This window comes from Manacus candei, unplaced genomic scaffold (genome assembly GCF_025592945.1).
Source record: "Manacus candei isolate 608988 ecotype Guabito, Panama unplaced genomic scaffold, ASM2559294v1 h1tg000024l, whole genome shotgun sequence".
NCBI classification, from domain to species: Eukaryota; Metazoa; Chordata; class Aves; order Passeriformes; family Pipridae; genus Manacus; species Manacus candei.
Window position 1 is genome coordinate 784,557 of NW_026138072.1, and position 19,462 is coordinate 804,018.

Sequence of the window (19,462 nt, forward strand, 5' to 3'; positions counted from 1 at the left end):
CACTCTCTGCATAAAGAAGCCTTGTTTTGTCGATTGCATTGTTTTGTTCCTTCTCTTTTAATTAGCCCTTATCTTGCCTACTGCCTCCACAACTTCCTCACTTGTTTATAGAGGAATCTCTACCTCCCCTGCATCCAAATGTCTAGTTTCTCAGCAGTTACTATGACTTTTAAAAGGAAAGCAAAAGTGTTCCTTGTTCTCTTTCCCCCTGACAGAAAAGGAACCCCAAAGTTGCTTCACAATCACCATCGCTGCCTTCTACTCATTCTAAGGCAATACAACAGGTTTTCTTTGTGGGTTCCCATTTTGGGATAGGGAGAAAGCTCAGTGCAATTGCCCAAGAGTCAGTGATCTGCCTTGGGAACGTCATGAACCCAGCAGTATCTCACAGGTACTTGACTGGGATAATATTTGCAGGACCAGAGAAATATAGAGAGGAAGACTGGGAATTAGGGGGAAGATGCTGTAGAACTAGAAGTCTTACTGCTAACATCCGCAAAAGCAAGAATTCTAGTGTTAATACCTCTGCTACTTTGCTGGTTAGCCTATACTAATGATGCACCATTGGTACATGTCCTTCAAGGATGTTAAGGTTACTTTTTTGGCCAAAGGGAAAAGGGACACACATCCTGCTGGTTCTGCTCCAGGAAAAGCCCTGCAGGTCAATAGCAATGTTTCTGTTTTTCTTATTATTGGTTGTTTGATGTAATTGTTATTAGCAAACGCATTCATATTCTACAAAATTAAGTGCCACATCACAAAACAGGCCACCAGACTGGTTCGTAGTCACATTTTTCAAATGAATGAATCCTGAACTCAAATACCAATAAACCAATTTAGACTGTGCATATGAACCAGGCTTTTATGAGCACTTTTGGAAATCTAATAAAGCCTGGCCATTAGGAAGCAAAATGCAGCTTACTGAAGCTAAACCTGGTCTATCTTCCTGATGGATGTTATTTTTCCAGATATCCAGAAACACTGAAGTAGCACACAAACATTTTTAACTGAAGGAAAAAATACTATTACACATATAGTGCTTAACTACATTTTTATGTTAGGATAGGAAGGATTTTCTCTTATCTAGTTCTCATGACATACATTTGTTGTACTTTCACTTAGGTGTATATTCTCCCTCTGTCATGAGTGGAAAATAACTGAGCTGAAAGCTCTCGTGGCATTGGAGGATAAACATGTGGGCCTGTCTCCCCGTATTCATAATAACAAAGCCGAGGGACTTGGCTTATCCCAGAAGCTCAATTTGGAAAGTTACTAAAATTAGATTAGACAAGGTCTGGTTCATATTCCAGAGAAGTATAAAGTACAGCTTATTTAGAGAGGACAGCTCTTTTCACCTTATCTGTTATTCACCACACATGCTGCTTTTCTAGGGAAGGAACAAAATTTCACACTTCCTATCAACCACTCAGGAACTCAACCACTGTTATTTTAGATGTTGGGGTTTAGCTACAGAATTTAAAGCTACATTTTTGTCCTCTCATTTCATTATCTTATTCATCTGATATACAGCATTTTCAACAGTAAGTTACCCTTTCTCCTGCGGGGAAAAGAGAAATGCAACAGTTCTTTTTGTTTGGTGGAGTTTGATAAAGACATAAAATTCAGTTCCATGACACTATGTTCCATGTGAACATGGAACATGACACTATGTTGCAGTTCCATGCACTAACAGCACTTCTTTGCAAAGGCTGATAATAACTAAAAGGAGCAGACTTCTGCTTTATTATGCACACAGCTATTGCAATCTCAAAGAGAAAGTAGAAAATTGTCTGGAAAGGAAATCACTTATGTGGTGATGTGATTCTATATTTGTGTGTTGAGGAGAGTCAGTGTTTTGTATACAAATGGCCCTGATATTTCCAAAACCATTTTTGCACTCTGTGGATAACTGAAAATTGGCTATCACCTTCAGTGACACCCAGACTACGGCCTCAAAAAGTGTGTGGGGAGACAGGAGGGGGTGTTCAATGGCAAGAATTAGTACATCAATATGCAAGCTGTGCAATGAATTAAGGAAATTATAGTAATTGTTTTTCTTAACTGGGGTCTACCAACTCCACTATGGTTATATGATGCATTTTTCTATCATACTATATATCCTACAGCTCGCTGAGGTATAGTAAACACAACCTTACATTAGCTAGATTGAATAGTGCCAGCAGTGAAACCCTGGGCTGAGGACTGCGTTCACATTCTTAGGACTGCACAACAAACTTATTTTAAACAGAAAAATAATAGCCAAATCCAATGAGATTCCAGTTCTCCGTCATCTCTTCTTTGTGGGAGCCATCAGCAGGATGACACAGGTGTAGACACTCTTCTACACTCAAATCTTGCATTTTTATTTTCCCAGAAAAAGTGCAGGAGTGCTTACTCTATGTACTTACAAGTCAAGGAGAGCAGGGAAAAACAGAAGAAAAACAAAACTTGTTTTATTAAAAAAAATATAATTCTGAATATCATTGTAATAAATAATTTTCACCTCTGTATGACCACCCCAAAAAAGCTATGTATCTAGCAAAATGTAACATAACAATAACTTAAGAAATGGGATCCAGGAGCATGTTTCCTATGCATTTCTGAAGTAATCACATATATCACATATATCACATGTATTTCATGTCCTAGAAGTAAGAAGGTTTTCTTTCTTCTATTCCCAAGATGAAGAAAATAGCCTCCAAAACAAGAGCTCTTCTTTCTGAAGGTCTAAACAGTTGCATTATCCCCAAATTGTAAATCAGGAAAGTAATGAGCAGTAATCAAGTAGTGCCAGATATATTACAAGGAAATTTAATTACCAAAACACTTTTAAGAGGAAGAGATCAAAAAGCTCAGTATTATTTAATTTCTAAACCATAGTTGCCAAGAGGGTTACAGCACTTTTTTAGGCTTAGCTGTGAGTAATCTGGTATTTTAAGGACAGAAAATGCCCTGTATGTATGGCATCTTGTCTTGTTGTACCATTATCTTTTATGAGGATCACACTATTGAAAAAATTCTTTAAAAGCTGGAAAACAAAATCTCTGCAGGAAATTGAGAGCTCAGGTGAGGAAGGAAAAAAAAATGTCCAGAAGATGACCTATCAAGAACTAGCTATGAAGTTCATAGCTAGACCTAAATTACTTTACCTTAGAGACATTTTCAATGAAACTCGTAAGGTAGAAACTTGGATATTTAAATAAATACCTCAATATCTAGTTCCATATACAGACACCTGAATGCAAGGTGTTATAATTATTTTAACTTCATTGCATTTTTCCCAAGTTACAACAATTAGAAGATCGCCATCACACCATAAAAACAAAAAATTAATATCCCCTTCAATAGATAGAACACAGAATATCTGAGCTGTCAAGTCTTCACCACAGAGGAAAAATTCTTCCCCTGCTTTCTCTATCTAGGTCTTCTCAATTTGCATATCTGTAAAAGGAAGAATTACATAATATAATTACCAAATTACTGAATGATGAAGTCACAAAACAGTTCATGGGTTTGGGCCTCTTTCCTAGAGTTTGGAGGTAACAAAAAAATGTCCTTCATTGTCTAAATTAAAGACCTAAATGAAATTAATTAAATGATCAAACAGAAGAAGAAGATGATCGTGGGAGGAAATGAAGTGGTGGGAAGTGCTCTTTAGTAAATACAGTGAAATTGCTATTGCTTAGGTTCCCCTTTCTTTTAAAAGCTTTTCAAATTCTTTCAAATGCATTCATGCTTTATCTCTCAATATCAGTAGCAGCATATACCTGAGCCCTAACTCTTTGACTTGGAGATCTATACACGCAGGACTGGCAGGCTTATCTGTAAGTTTACTGCAGCGAAGTAGCAGGGAAGGATTTGGGATGTAATTAATGCAAGTGCTTTAGAAATCAGCAAGAATATAAAAGAAAAGCCTCAATAATTTCACCCATACCACTGTTCCATACCAAAGTATGTTTCAGAGATTTCAGAAATTTGCCCATACATTTTCTTGCTTTGCCAAGACATAATCTCGCAGTTTGAGACTTGCTCAAGTGGCTGTGACAGGTTACTTCTCCTTCCCCACTGTGTGTGAAAAACTGTTTCTATAGCAAAAGCGTGAACTAGAAAAATAGACTGATTTTGGCTATAACTCCACATCACATTTCCTTGGTATATCCTTTCTATTTTAAAAACCAGATTCATTATTTGATGTAACAAACAGTACACAATGAGTTATGACAGTGAGTTTGTAAGACAGAGAACGGGAGGTTGTATTTCTCTTGAAGGCTCTGTCTTTTGAAACAAGGGAGTAAATAAACCAGCCATGAATCAAGGCTCCAATGACCATGGATGATTTGTGCTGTGTATAATTTGCTATTTTTTCCCTTTGTCATTTATACTTACAGTTCAGCTCTCTGTCTTCAAAAGAAGCATCTCTGCAGTCATGTGTATCCTTATCTTTTGATAGATCTTTAAGCAAACAACATACATACAGACAGTGAGCATAGCTTAAACTTTTCAGATAGTGATAAATTCCTTTGCCCAGGAATTGAGTGACTTAAATGCAGAGCAGGAGAACAGAATAACACCAAAATCTGTGCTCATTTGGGCAAGTATTCTCAGGAGAGGTTTTCTTAGGAAAAACCCATCTGCCAGTATGGATTAATTTTCACACAGCAGTCTAATTCAAGGTGGTCTCCAAATAAAAGCATACAACAAATTAAAAATAAATCAACCAATAGCCATCATGAGAGACAACAAAATTATTTTAATCTCTTCTCTCCCACTGTAATCTCTTCACTCTTTCCTTCATTTCTCACTGTCACAGTGCTACCAGCTTTCACTGAGCTTCACTCATAAATAGCACCAGTATCCGAACATGAGGAAAAAGAAACTGTTAGGGAAGCTAAAGCTTTTTCTGGTGTTTCTCTCAACAGGGCCAAACCCTTTGTCATGAATTTTGTGACAAAGACCTTCAAATGCACACTATAATAATGCAGAAAACACAGGACCATGCTAACATGGTTGAAATTGCAGACAGGGTTTGCACATCAGGATGTGACACCATCCTGAGGTATAAGTTCCAGGGAGCATGTCCCATCCTACTGCAGACTTTCCAACACAGAGCATACCATTCTGTCCTTGTTCATATCAGGAATGCATCTGCTCCTAGAATAAGTATGCTTTTCTTTCACATTTTCCTTTCAATAAGCTGACATAGTAATGAAAAGCCACTCTTCACTTGTAATTTATAAGTGTTACATAAATACTAGAAAAGCAAAATCAAAGTTGAATTTAAATCTCCATTTGGTTGTCACCATTACAAAGTACATTCTCAAGCAATTATTTCCAAAAGAATCACACTGAGACAGATTTATGCCATATGTACCTACTTGTTATTGATGAACTCAACACAGGTGTTCTGTTGTCCTTATTTGCTCTAGCTGAAAGAAAATAAAAGAGAAAAAAATTCAATAAGAAAACAAAATACTTACTTTAGATCTAATGGAGGGCTTAAGCACACTGGTGGGAGGGGCACATTTAACACAGTGTAATCATTGTTTCTCAAAACACTAAATTTCTTCAAAGACTTGAAAAAAATTCTTTAGTGGCCCCAGTCTGTCCATTTCCTTTCCTAGTTCCTAAGCCAGAACTCCATTGATTCTATACATTTACATCACTGGAAAATACTTGTTCAAAACCTAGCAAGTGACACGAAGCCTGAGACGGAATATTCCCTCTTGTGAAAAAATCTTTCATACTTAACACCTTGGCCATATAGCTTCCTATGCAGTCCACAGTTTTTACAGTATTTTGGCCAGAATAAAGGCATATGCAGAATTCCTAACAATTGGATCACTTGAAAAAACACAGTTCAATTAAATTTTTCAGAGAATGTAGGGGGGAAAAAAACCTAAAAAACCTCCAGTGCCCTGCTTGCTAACAGCATGCTGATCCCCAGTCAAGATGGGGGACCCAGAATAGGAAACTTCCATTTTCAGTGGGTGAATAAACTGCACTTCAGAGTTTTAATAGATTAGACATTAAACTTACTGCTCTACATCATCTATAAGAAAAATTAACAGGACAAGTGCTTTGTGAAGAGCTGATAACCTGTTCCATTCTGTTAACTTGCCAGTATTTAACTAAGTCCAATAAAAAAAGAGAAATAGTTTATGTGGTAAAAAATTTAGTGATTTCTGGACAAAAGATCTAAGGCAGACTTTTATTCTCTCATTCCACCTCAGTGAGGAAGAATTAACAGAACAGATTGATAATAGCTGAGACGTTCTAAAATAAATAATTTGAATACCTTTTCTTATGCAGAACATAAATAGAAGCCCTGATCCAACAAAAGTGGTAGTAATGAGAGTTGCTCCAACAAAGCGTCTGCTCTCAGTCCACAGAATGCCATCGGGTGCATCTTCAAGAAAAAGAAGTGGGGGATAAGACATTACATAATTGCATGAGCTCCTCCCTTTTGCTTTCATTTTCACCATATTAATTTTGCTATGAGCAATTCAGATATGATAACAGCATTATAGATCGTGTCTATGGTCAGGTGCTCATGACACACTTAACCACACTTTTGTTCAAATAAAGGAAAAAAAAGATGGAACATATTAATATTTATCTTTGTTCCCTGCATTCCATGTGATAGTGCCTTTGATTCTCATCACACATCTTGCTTGTCAGTAAGGATCTATCTGTTATATCTAGTTTAGTTTCCCATAAAGACTAAAGGAAAAAGCTAATTGAGAAAGAGAACAGAAAGTCCCTTTCATCTGGTAAGGCTCTGAATGCAAAGGATAAGTGGTCTCCTTGAATCCCAAAGGCTTTTCTTGTTAAAAACAAACTTGCCCATTGAAAGGATGACTTGGCTTTCTCACTCTTGCCTGCCTGTTTTCAACTCTTGTCAGGCCCAAAAAGTGTGCCAGCACAGGTGTTATTAAAACTAGGTTATGAACAGGACCAGGGGAATGACCTGACAGTAACCATCTGATAAACAGAAATATTGTTGTTTGAGTCTCCAATCTGGTTGAAAGCATATCAGGCTACAATGCAGAGAAGAATAATCAAAAGCAAAAGCAGTAGGGATGCAGCCCAGGTAAAAGGTCTAATGAGAAACTGTATAGGTCTTGTCCATTCATGCATTTTCCTTCATTACAGACTTTATGAGGAAAAAAAAATCTGTGTACAGTTAGTTACATTTAAATATGCTCAAAGCAAAGGCTGTAATGGCAAGAAAAGATCATACTGTTCTAATTTATTTGACAGTAATCATCAGCAAAATAGAATATTCTTGGAAGATGAGTTTAATTTATATGAGAGAGTTTTATTTCCAGTCTCTGAGCTATATGTCTCTCAAATAATGAAACTTTTTTAACATTTAGACTGGATCTTCATATAACTGCAGGTCATGCAAAATTCCTGTCCTTGAATTCTAACCACACATTCATGATGAACGTGTCAGTATGATGGAAGTGTATATTAATAACAAAACAACACAGGTATTTCTTTTTAGACTTTTCAAAATTAGATAGGAAAGAGAAACAAATCATGGTTGATTCCACTGGGACAAAATTACATAGCACCTTGAAGTGTATTACTATTAATGAAATTTAGAAATGTTACCTGCTATGTGTAAAATGGCAGATGTATTTTCTTGCAGCTCTTTATTCCAGAATATACAGTAAAATATCTCATCAATTCTGCTTTTGATTGTAAGGGTACTTGTCACATGATACAACTGGTCCCTTCCAGTTTGATAACTTGTGTTTGCCTTGTCAGTCAAATCTTCATAGTCTCCATTTTGCCATATCACTTCAGCTTCTGGGTATCCTTCAGACTGGCATGTCAACTTCCATTCATTGTGTCCTGTGCTCACCACTCTTTGGGTTATAGTTCTGTAAGGAGCTAAACAGATGGAAGAAAATGATTACTAGAAGGAAGCTAGAAGAACAGCATATATTAAATGCAAGACACCTTTTCTGTATCCCCAACCCTCAGGGTCACGTTTCAGCTTGGATTTTGCAAATAATACCCTTGACACGAAAAGTAAATATCATTACCGTGTCTGTAACTGGAGGTACAGGATTTATTACAAGTTTGATGCTGTTTAGAAAAGTGCACTAGATTTATGGTCTTTGTACAATCTAAACGGTTTTGAAACACCATTCCTCATTGGGGAAATAAAGGACAGAGCATGGATTCAACCTAAACAGAAACACAGCTTATTATACAGCTGCATAAGCACTATCAGGAAACTCCTGTCTCTGGAGAGGGTTCTTTAACTACTAATCTGGATGTGTCTTACTTCAGGGTCTCCTCTGAAATCTTTTAGCAGTATCAGACAGTATTGAACCTCTGGTAGTAGTACACTCACCCTTAACTTTCAGGTGGATTGTCTTGTAATCAGCTCCCCTATAGCCAATAATACAGTGGTAAGTCCCTGCATCTCTGAGCTTCACATCAGTGATCTGAAGGAGAGACTGTCCCAAGTTCAGATTCTCTTTCAGCAATTTTATTCTTCCCTTAAAGTCACTGTGCTGACCTTTCAAGTCTTCCTTTCCTCTGACAAGTACATAAACCAGCTTCTTTAACTCATCTTTTTTTTCCCAGCTGACATTTAAATCTCCAAACTTTAATTTCCCATTCACTGGAAATGTGCATTCCATGGTCACATTGTTCCCATGTTCCACAACGTAGAGTGACTGAGGAGCTTCAACAGTGAATAAAGCTGAAAAATAAAATTTGGAAGAAAACTTAATTTTTCAATAATAAGCCTAATCTTTGAAGTCATGTCTTACCATATCCATAGGAAATTTTAAGGACCAAAGTATCTGCTCTGTTCTGAAAAGTTAAACATTTTGGCATGCACTTGTATAAGTCTGGGACAAATTGGGCTACTTATACCTTCAGACACCTGCTTTGTGCACAAACACAGTGTGATTCTTTACTAAAAACAGTTGACTGTGTGTACAGAGTCCCTCAGCTGTTGCTTTCAGAACATTGCCATTGTTACAGGCAACCGTTAGTGCCTAGGAATGTTATACACAAATGTTTTTGGTTTTACACACAATGCTAAAGAATACACAACAATTCCCAGGTTTTACGGTGCCAATAATACCTTTTGTGTAATGCAAAAGGTGCCTTGTCTGAAATGGTGTCTATGCTGGATCACTGACAGAGATTTCAACCTGGCCCCATATGAAAATGCATATATCTAGTTTAATGTAAAAGCATGCTGAGATCTTTTTATTTAAAACATTAAGGAAAAAAAGCCAAATGCTGAAGGAACACTGAGGGATTAACATTACTGTGCTTATACACGGAAGGAAAACACAGTCAAACAGTTCTACAACTTGGCTTCTTACCATTGAGGAAATTCCAGTAGAATAAAAATATATAGAAAAGTAAAGGCCGTTCCATGATGTAGATGGAACCTAAAATCAGAAAATAATAGGTACAGACAAATATAAATACCTACTAATTTTCTAACTTGTGCTGTAAAATACACTTGATAGTCAGTCCACACAAAGAACTGGGCAGAAGGCACTGAATTCCACTCTAGTTGAAAACAGGACAAAATTGCACCCAGTAGGTAATCAGGCAGAAAGCTTCCTGCTGCATAGGTCCAAAACCCATGGGAAAACCAACTTATTTTATTTGCTTTAAACATCTGTCCTTCAATATGGCAAAACATATGTTTTATCACTACCTGTCAAATAGTAAATACGTACTCACAAATACCCAATTTTTTCCCAAACTGTAGCAGGGAGTGTTGCTCCTAGTAGGAGGAGAATGAAGGAATTTTCTATATGCATTCAGTGGAGAAAATAGAACTTGGTTCTTCCCCACCTCTTTGCCTTATTTTAACATACTGTGAACACACCCTCCTTTCTACTCTGGTCTCACAGTACTTATCATTAGGCTTGCAAAATTACATATACTGTGAAAATAATTCATGCAGTAGTTAATAACACGTATTTACACAATAGTGCCTTTGTAAAACAGTGACAAAAAGAGTCAGCCTACAAGCAGAATCTATTTTATTGAATTTCTGCTGCTTTACCTCTGAACATGTAAATTATTTCAATTTTCTGTCAGAAGTTTTCCCCCTCTTTACTGACATAGGTTTTATACGCCTATACAACACTTTCACATTATAAAATGTTTAGTAATGTCAATTCATACACTTAACCTTTGCACACCCACTGATTTTGATAAGTGTGTATTTTAAGTCAGAACAATACCAGTATCCAGTACTGCCATAATTTTACAAATTACTGCCAAGAAAAATTCAAACTCACTGTAATGGAAATCTTTCATGAATATGGAAAACTGTAGGATTTTATCTAAATAAAGTCCTAATTTTGGATACCCAGACAGCTACAAAAATAAGGAAAAATTGGCTTCCACTGTTTTCTAGTGGTAGTTTCAGAATTTGCATAAGAAATTAGACAACTGCATGCTCATCACATTTCCTAACCAATGAAATTCTATCTGCACCATGACTCTTAGCCATAAAGATTTTTGATAAGATAGTTGATCTTCTTTCTCTGATTGTCAACTTTAAGATGATTATAAGGTGACAATATTGTCCTGAATCGTAAGACACCTGTGCCTTTACAATGTTGTGGCTTAAGGGAATTAGAGTCCTCATAAGAATTTGATTCAAGCTACTTCTTCTCCTCTCATTGCTGCTGTCTGATCCAATAGCTAGTTTGCAGAAGGCAAAATATAAGGAGCTGAGGAAGGGACTCTATCTAAACACATTGTTAGGCAGATATGAGCAATTACAAAAGCATATAATAAAGCAAAAATACAAAGATTCTCAGGGTGAAAGATCCAATTCATCAATAAATCTTAGGCTTTGTAGTGTGGTTAGCTACCAAATTCATTCCTAAGCCATTAGTGATGTCCTTGAAAGCACTAGAAAACTGCTCCCTAATTCTATGGGTTCCCAAGAGTTTCTGGGAGTTTACACTGGAGTTTACACAAGAGCTTACACTGGAATTCCTCCGTCATGATGCCACTGTGTGAGTCACAAGCACTCCAGACCACCAACTAAGCTTCCGAAGTAAAGCTTCTCATACAAGATAGAGGCATACTGATCTCACAGGTGTGCCATGGTCACACTTACTCTGGACACAAGCCTGCAGAAGACTAAGTCGCCGGTATTGGGTATTGGTGTGCATTCCACATGTTGAAATGACCAAAGCTGTAGCACACTCAGACTCAAAATACTTTCTACTTTTTTTTTCCTTATTTTTAGGTAGAGGCTGTAGACTGCAAAGAACAAAGCAGACTTCTCAAAACAGTAGACTGCTTGTAACAAACATCATGTGCACTACATTCATGATACCTACACCCACGCATGCAACCTAAATCCACCTTTTTGTCAGGAAATCTGAATGCTGGCATGAACTTCAGGAGAGACGTTTTGATTAACTCATGGAAGACATATGACAGGTTAGCTTTTATGGTTCTAAGACCCATGTTTATGTCTTGCAATTGCTGAAATTTAATTATTGTGCTTTCTTTCACTGTAGAGAAAAACAAGCCTTACAAGACAAAAAAGAAGTATGACTATTACTTACAAATTTCCTCAAGACTGAGAAAGTCTGCTGCTGTACTCAATTTTTCCCTTTAAGAGAGAAAAAAAGTAGGTCCAGGTAAAATCCAGATGCGCACGAAAAAAACCTCACTGCAATAACCATTACAAAACCTTCTACAGAACAATGCTGAGGCAGAAGGATCCTCTGACTGGATGGGTTGAAGCAGTTTGAAACCTTGATGCCAATCAAAGCTCTCTGCCAAAGCTATCAGCTTGCTATTTTTCTTACAGAACCTACCACAATTCCCCTTCTCTCCTCCTGGAGCTTCCAACAGCTATGGCAAATAGTTTGATAAAAGCAAAATGTATTCACTGTGCAAAATGCTCTTCAGTATTGCTGCTGTATGTTTCCTTCACAATCAAGTAAAGAAGACAGGAAAAACAGAACTACTAGTCAGAAGACTTCATGTGAGAGAACTTAAATGTTGATGTAACTCCACCTACTTCTTTAAGAAACTTCCCCATTATTGGAAAATTCCCCACGAGGGAAAATTCTATATTGCTAACAGTGACTCTCTGTAACCAGAGACAGTAATGTTAGGAAAATTAGTACCTAAAATACAGTATTAATCTCAAGCAGTGGCAAACAGCTGCTAACAATGACTAGAAATTTCTACGGAACTTACTCATGTCTTTAAAGGTCATAGGGATAAGAATAATGTAGGACGAACAGGAATATTGGGAAGAGCATTTGCCTACTCTCCTCTGGTGAGGACAGATACTCTCTCTCCAGGATTTGAACACAGTGAAGGCCCCTTGCCTTGCTACTGTGTAGTGAAAGGAAAGTTGTTAAGCCTATGTACCAGCTTATCAAAAAGCAGGGAGCACTGTCTTTTTAATTATCTTGGTTCTAGAAATCATTTGAGAATATAGAAAAATCCCAGGTATCAGAAGCCAAAGGAGGTACTCACATTACCTTGTGGACTGCAGTGGGAGAACCAGGTGTACAAAATACAACTTCAAACTTATGCTTCAGTGTAAGCTCACCCACTTAGACTCTCCTCGCATATCCCAAAAAAGGGTCGAGGTTCCCAGAAGAGTTAAAATACTGTGAAATGACCGCTTAAAAGTGTTTTCTTCTTTATACTTGACAGCCCACTCACTGTATCTGTCATGGAAGCAAAAACACGTAATACACAAAACTGGTTAGAGTTAACCTTTTTAATTGATGTGTGAGATGAACATGGAAACAGTGGTATATAAAATAGCTCAATGTAACATTTAGGTTCTCACAACCTGAAACTACCTTAGGAGGTTGAGGGGGTGGATTTCCGCAATAGGTGAGACCGATGAATATTAATTTCCACTGATCTTTTTGTGTGTGTGTGTGCTTAAAAATAGGCTTAATGATATTGTCTCAGAAAAAACCATGCAACAAAGAGACAAGGAAACACATTTGTAAAATACTGTGAGACCACAGAAGCCACTAATGTAGCTACCTTTCAATGTTGGGAATTTAGTTTCTGCTTTTTCTTTACTTGCCTTGAGGTCATCAAGTTGCTTTTTCCATTTAAGTGTTTAGCAGTAAGTAAAAGACCGGGGCAGGTGGGGTTTTGTTCGGTTATTTTTGTTTGTTTAATTTTGCTTCGTATGCACACACTCATATACATACACACATACATCTACATGCACACAAACACATTTTACAGCACCGTTCTGTACAGCAGCTGGTGAGGTTTGTTTGGTTTGTTATTTTTTTACCTGTTCTGCAAAAAGTTTCCCAGAGAGCTACCTCAGTCCTGCCTGTCACCGGGCATTCCCAAGCAAAGCAAAGGCTTTCGGGGAGAACGTGCGGGGGAAGGATCCCGCGGCCTTGGACGCCTCACGGGGGGATGCGCTCCGTACAGCACCGGGATAGGGCTCCCACTGCCGACAGCCCTGCGATTCCCTGAGCTGCGGGCCGGCTTCTCGCTGCCTTGCGGCTCCTCCTATGTGGCGGCTCCCTCGGCCCAGCCTCCGATGGGTCACACCCCGGCCCCCAGCCGGGTCTTCCCTGGCTGCCCCCGCTGCGAGTTCACCGCCGGCTGCGGCCCTTTGCGGAAAGCCGCCCCGAAAAACCCCGGCGCTGTGTTCCTAAACCTCGCTTCAGCCGGGGCGGGCGATTTGTCCATTCTGGAGAGACGGGGGTTGTAGAAAACAAAACCAAAAGCAGCACCGACACCGTTTCCCGGCTTGTTCCTTTCTCTTCCCTTACCAGGAAGAGACGTACTGGGAGCGAGCCGCATGGCTCATCGGTCAGGCACCTGGCTGCGTGCTTTTGGTTTTTCTTTCTTTCTTTTTAGCTTGGTGGAATCATATTGTTCACTTCCCAAATGGATGGCTTGCTACTTAGTTGGCGGATGACTGTGTCAAAGGATGGGAATGTGGCTGATGATACAGCATCCGGGACACCTGTAAAGTTCGGGAGCTATGTCCTGCTGCTCCAGGGACAAAGAAGCAATTCAACTTTATTTAAATAGCTCTGTTCCTGTCCACTTAAAGATCCTGCTGGGGGATAACACTCCAGTTTAATAACCTGATAATACAATCTGGGAATATAGTGTGGTATAGGGTTTCTTTTATGAGATAATACTTCTTATGTTATAATTCTAATAAGGTCTCTGCCATAACTTTTCCAAAAGAAAGCAACCTTGAAATAAGAATGTTGCTCAGGACATTACCAAAGAACCAAGGAGCCATTGTGAGAAGTTTACTTGTGAGTTTATTTACAGGGTGGAATATAAAGCAAATACAAATTTGTAATGCATGGCAGCGTACAAGAGGCAGAGGTGTGTACTGAAAGAGGGGAAGGACGTCCAAACCCTTACGCTTTCTGTGCCCTAAGTATCAGGAAGGACATCTAAACCCCCCTGGTCTCTATGCCCTAAGTATCAGGTACTGCCACTCGCAACATGTAATTAATGGTTTTATAGGCTACAAGTGAGCCGGTGGTTGAGAAGCCACTGAAATCCCTACCTTGAAATGGTCAGGTTTTTTGTTGATATAGACAATGCTGTTGAGGTGTTTGACAAAGATTGGTTTGATTGAGTTCAAATCTTCCAAACCATATAACATGAGCCCCTCAGAGAGAAGGATGTGGAATGTTAGGTAATGCAATACAAGCTCCTCTGCACCCAGAGGGACAATGGGGTCCTGCTGCCCCAGCTGCTCCCAGGCCTTCACAGGGGATATCAGCACAACAGAGACCCATCTCCACAAGTGCAGAGAAGCACAGAAGCCTCAAGGCAGGTTGGAACCGATATAAAGGACTCAAAGGAAGCTCATATTTTAATAAGCTTCAAATTTTTGAGCAATAAACATGACATTTGTAAATGGTAAATTTACTTATAAAGTTACTTCTAATACATAAAGTCAAAAACCCAGACAAAACAGTCACAAACCAGACTGAGAAGTTTCTTTACAGTAATAACAAACAATTACTGCAAAAACATTCCCAGAATGAAGAGGAAGCTTCTAGTTTATGATAAATGCTTTAGTTAAGAAGATTAGATGACATGGGGACTTCCCTTGTAGCAAACAAAAAATGCTCTGTCAAAGCTAAAGGTTTATCTTTGTCCTTATAGGTGCTTGGATTTTCAAAGTTTATGTCTAAATATATTCACATATTTCCTATTTTCAGAAGTTGAATAGTAAAACAAACCGTAAAAATCTTCAAGGAAGCAATCACCTTTTTTTTTTTTAATTAACATAAGATATTAGAAATCTGAAATAAAAGTTATTGTCACAAGTTAAAAAAATAATTATCATGGGGTTAAAAATGTATTACAGTCATTTTTGTTTACAGTCAATAGACTTTTAGAATACTCAAGTGAATATGCTATGGTAAAACAAGGAAATTGGCTTGCTAAATACTATGAGTTTAGGGCATTGATCTTCATTTCTTTCAAACTGTTTAACTGTTTTGATTGTTAGATTTTGGAATGTAATTTTGTGGATAATATTTTCAGTTCAATGGAATCAATCAGGCAAACTGATACAGGTGTAACCTATTTTCCATATTTTAATTCTACAGGCTATCTCTAGCATGATACTCTCTCTTCTTAATATGGATTTTGAAACAAGCAGTTAATGAATTGTCTTATACCTAAATCATTATGGTAAAATTCAAACTGATGCATCCAAGTGTACTACATATAAAGATAAGAGTAAGAGTGCTTGTTTTCTTTCAAACATTTTTTCTGGTTCTTATTCTATGTTCCTTTTTCTTTATCGTAATGTAAAAATCACATTTAACTTATCCAGTAGACACCTGCATTGGCACAAATTATAATTATTTCCATTTTCAGTTTACTCTACTTTTTTGGTTAAGTGCCACATCCAAAATTTTCAAGACTTATTTATTTTTGGACAAACTTTTGTGGAGAAAATACATCTTATAATTTCAGTATTTTTTAAAAGGATGGCAAGAACAAAGGAGACATGACTGCCTGGCTAATGGCTGCCAGCTTGGCATTAGTACAAAATGTCTTTACGACTGCACATGGGTCTTCTGTAACGGCAGCACTACCTACAGCTTTCTGAAGTAATGAAATACTGCTTGCCTTCAGAAATACCAGCAATTTAACAGCATCATGTGTGCAGCAATATGTGATGCTGTCTGATTTTTTTCTGTAAGCTCCATATTATGACCTGACCAACTGGGAACTGGAACAGGACAGGCAATGTTCCGCAGTGTGGTGCCATGAATATTGATAACGTAAGTGAAACCAGTAACTCAGTTCATATCTGAAGCAGCAAGTGAGTATCAGCAAGGAGAGACAAGACCTGCAGCCCCTGTTGCAGATGGACTCCTCCCCAGTGTCTGTAGTCTGGTGTGGCTCAAACCTGTCTCCCTTCTGCATGCATAAACCACAGTAGCTTCTTATGCCCTATCGAAACTAGTTTCCATTCTCCTATGCTACTTCTTAAGTCCTTAATCCTTTCTCAAGAAACCAGTCCCATTTCCCTAGCAATCAGCCACAGTTCCTGCCCCCTCACTCCCCCTTCTCTAGTCTTGTATTATTGAAATCTTCTGCCCCATTATCACAGAATATGCTGAGTTGGAAGGGACCCAAAAGGATCATCAAGTCCAACTCCTAGCACTACAACCATCCCCAGGAATCATACCCTGTGCCCTAGAGTATCATCCAAAGGCTTCTTGAACTCTGTCAGGCTTGGTGCTGTGACCACTTCCCTGATGAGCCTGTTCCAGTGCCCAATCACCATTAAGGGGGAAGAACCTTTTTCTAATAGCCAACCTAAAGCTCCCCTGACACAACTTCAGGCCATTTCCTTGGGTCCTGTCACTTGTCACCACAGAGAAGAGAACAATGCCCGCCTCTTTTCTTCCTCTCAGGAGGAAGATGTAGATGGCCATGAGGTCTCCCCTCAGTCTTCTCTAGACTGAACAGACCAAGTGACCTCACTATGTTAACCCCGCCACAGAAACCAGACCTCTGCAATACAGAGTCTGTACCAGAGCTGCAATATAGAGGTCTACTGCACTCTGAAACACTCTTCTGCTCAGTGGGTAGAGGTGGATGGTAACTTCGGTAACCTGCTTTGAAGGAAAATTTCATTCTCACAGATTTATCAGTGAGAGACCCATAAATCACAATTTTCTCTGATGAAGTCTAATTGGAAATGTGGGGAACAATAAAAAGAGTTTTTTTCAAATACATTAATGGCAATAGGCATTATAGAAATATCATTGGTCCATTACAGGATGAAGATGGTCACTTCACAAACAGGGACAGACACAAGAGAGAGGCATTTAACACTCTCTTTGCCTCCATCTTCAACACAGATGACGGACCAAGGGTGTCTCATTGCCGAGTTGGAGGACCGTGACTGTGAGAACGATCAACTCCCAATCGACCCTGAAATTGTGTGGGATCTGCTGCTCCAGCTGGATCCCTAGATCCCTGGATCTATGGAGCCTGATGGGATTCATCCCAGAATCATCAAAGATCTGGCCGATATCATTGCAAAACCTCTCTTGATAATTTTTTAGTAGTCTTGGGAATTGGAGAGGTCCCAGATGACTGAAAGCTGGTGAACATTGTCCAGATTTTCATGAAGGGCAAGAAGAAGGACCCTGGAAATTACATGCCTGTCAGTATCACTTTAGTGACTGGTAAAGCTATGGAGAAGATTGTTCTGGGAAGTATTGAAAAACTCCTGAAAGACAATGCAGTCATTTGTCACAGCCAGCACAGCTTCATGAGAGGAAATTCCTGCTTATCAGACCTGATCTCCTCTTATAACAAGACAACCTCCCTCCTTGATCAAGGGAAGGCAGTTGATGTAATCTTTTTGGATTTCACTACAGCTTTTGGTATGTGTCTCACAATATCCTTTCAGACAAAATATCCAGCGCACAGCTGGATAAACACATCCCATGGTGGGTGAGCAATTGGCTCATGGGTCGAGCACAGAGGGTAATAGTGAATGGGGTGACATCAGACTGGCAACCTGTCACTAGTGGGGTTCCACAGGGCTCCATCGTAGGCCCTGTGCTCTTCAATATCATAAATGACTTGCACACAGGACAGGAAGGGATACTAAGCAAGTTTGTAGATGGCATAAAACTCAGAGGAGCTGGTGACTCCCTCAAAGGCAGGGAGGCCCTGCAGAGAGACCTTGACAAGTTAGTGGACTGGGCAATCATGAGCGGTATGAAGTTTAACAAGGGAAAGTGCTGGATTCTGCACCTGGAATGGGACAATCCTGGATGTTTGTACAGGCTGGGGAATGAGATGTTGGAAAGCAGTCCCGCAGGAAGGGACCTGGAGGTCCTGGTCGATGGCAAGTTGAATCTGAGTCAGCAGTGCCCTGGCAGCCAGGAGGGCCAACCGTGTCCTGAGGGGCATCAGGCAAAGCATCGCCAGCTGGTTGAGGGAGGGGATTGTCCCACTCTGCTCTGCACTGGGGTGGCCTCACCTTGAATGTTGTGTGCAGTTTTGGGCACCACAATATAAGAAAGACATTAAGCTATTAGAGACCATCCAAAGGAGGGCAACGAAGATGGTGAAGGGCCTTGAGAGGAAGCCGTGTGAGAAGCAGCTGAGGTCATTTGGTGTGTTCAGCCTGGAGAAGAGGAGACTGAGGGGAGACCTCATTGTAGTTTGCAACTTCCTCCTGAGGGGAAGAGGAGAGGCAGGCACTGATCTCTTCTCTGTGGTGGCAAGTGACAGGACCCAAGGAAATGACCTGAAGTTGTGTCAGGGGAGCTTTAGGTTGGCTATTAGAAAAAGATTCTTCCCCTAGAGGGTGATTGGGCACTGGAACAGGCTCATCGGGGAAGTGGTCACAGCACCACCAAGCCTGACAGAGTTCAAGAAGCATTTGGAATATACTCCCAGGCACATAGTGTGACTTTTGGGAATGGCTGCAGGGCAAAGAGTTGAACTCGGTGATCTTTTTGGGTCCCTTCCAACTCAGCATATTCTGTGATTTCTGTGATTCCGTAAAGAAATATCTGTCAGCGGCTGCCAGTGCAGTACTGCCATCTTACGCGGAACAGGAGTATAGCAAGAAATTTCTCCCCTGGAACTCTGCTGCATGAGACCCACGGAGAAATTAAATTCTTTTTCAATACTGTAAAAAGTCACAGGCATTTTCAAAATATCACTAAAAAAGTTCAAGTTCTTGGAAAGACTTGAAGTAAAAATGTTCAGAAATTTTCCACAATAGAAAAACTATTACTTTTTCCTTACTTTTCTCTCACTTTTGCTGTGCTGGTAAAAAAACAAAAAAAAAAAAAGGAAAAAAATAGGGAAAATGGGAAGATGGCTGTCTACTCAGTCACTCTCTTTTTTTTTTTTTCAAACCCAGAACTTTTTCAAAAATGTTTGCATTTAGAAAATAAGTATTAACAAG

The 19,462-nt window shown here is 39.2% G+C and overlaps 1 protein-coding gene across 1 annotated transcript; it reads right to left on the bottom strand.

The window, feature by feature from the left end:
• Positions 1-3,042: 3,042 nt before the first annotated feature.
• CD274 (CD274 molecule) lies at positions 3,043-12,539 on the bottom strand. Its single transcript, XM_051788258.1, has 9 exons — positions 12,514-12,539; positions 11,586-11,632; positions 9,360-9,428; positions 8,369-8,722; positions 7,618-7,899; positions 6,296-6,406; positions 5,376-5,426; positions 4,387-4,452; positions 3,043-3,441 (listed from the first exon to the last, which is right to left on the bottom strand). Coding segments are annotated over exons 1-9 (1,005 nt in total). The 5' UTR covers positions 12,516-12,539; the 3' UTR covers positions 3,043-3,418.
• Positions 12,540-19,462: the final 6,923 nt, after the last annotated feature.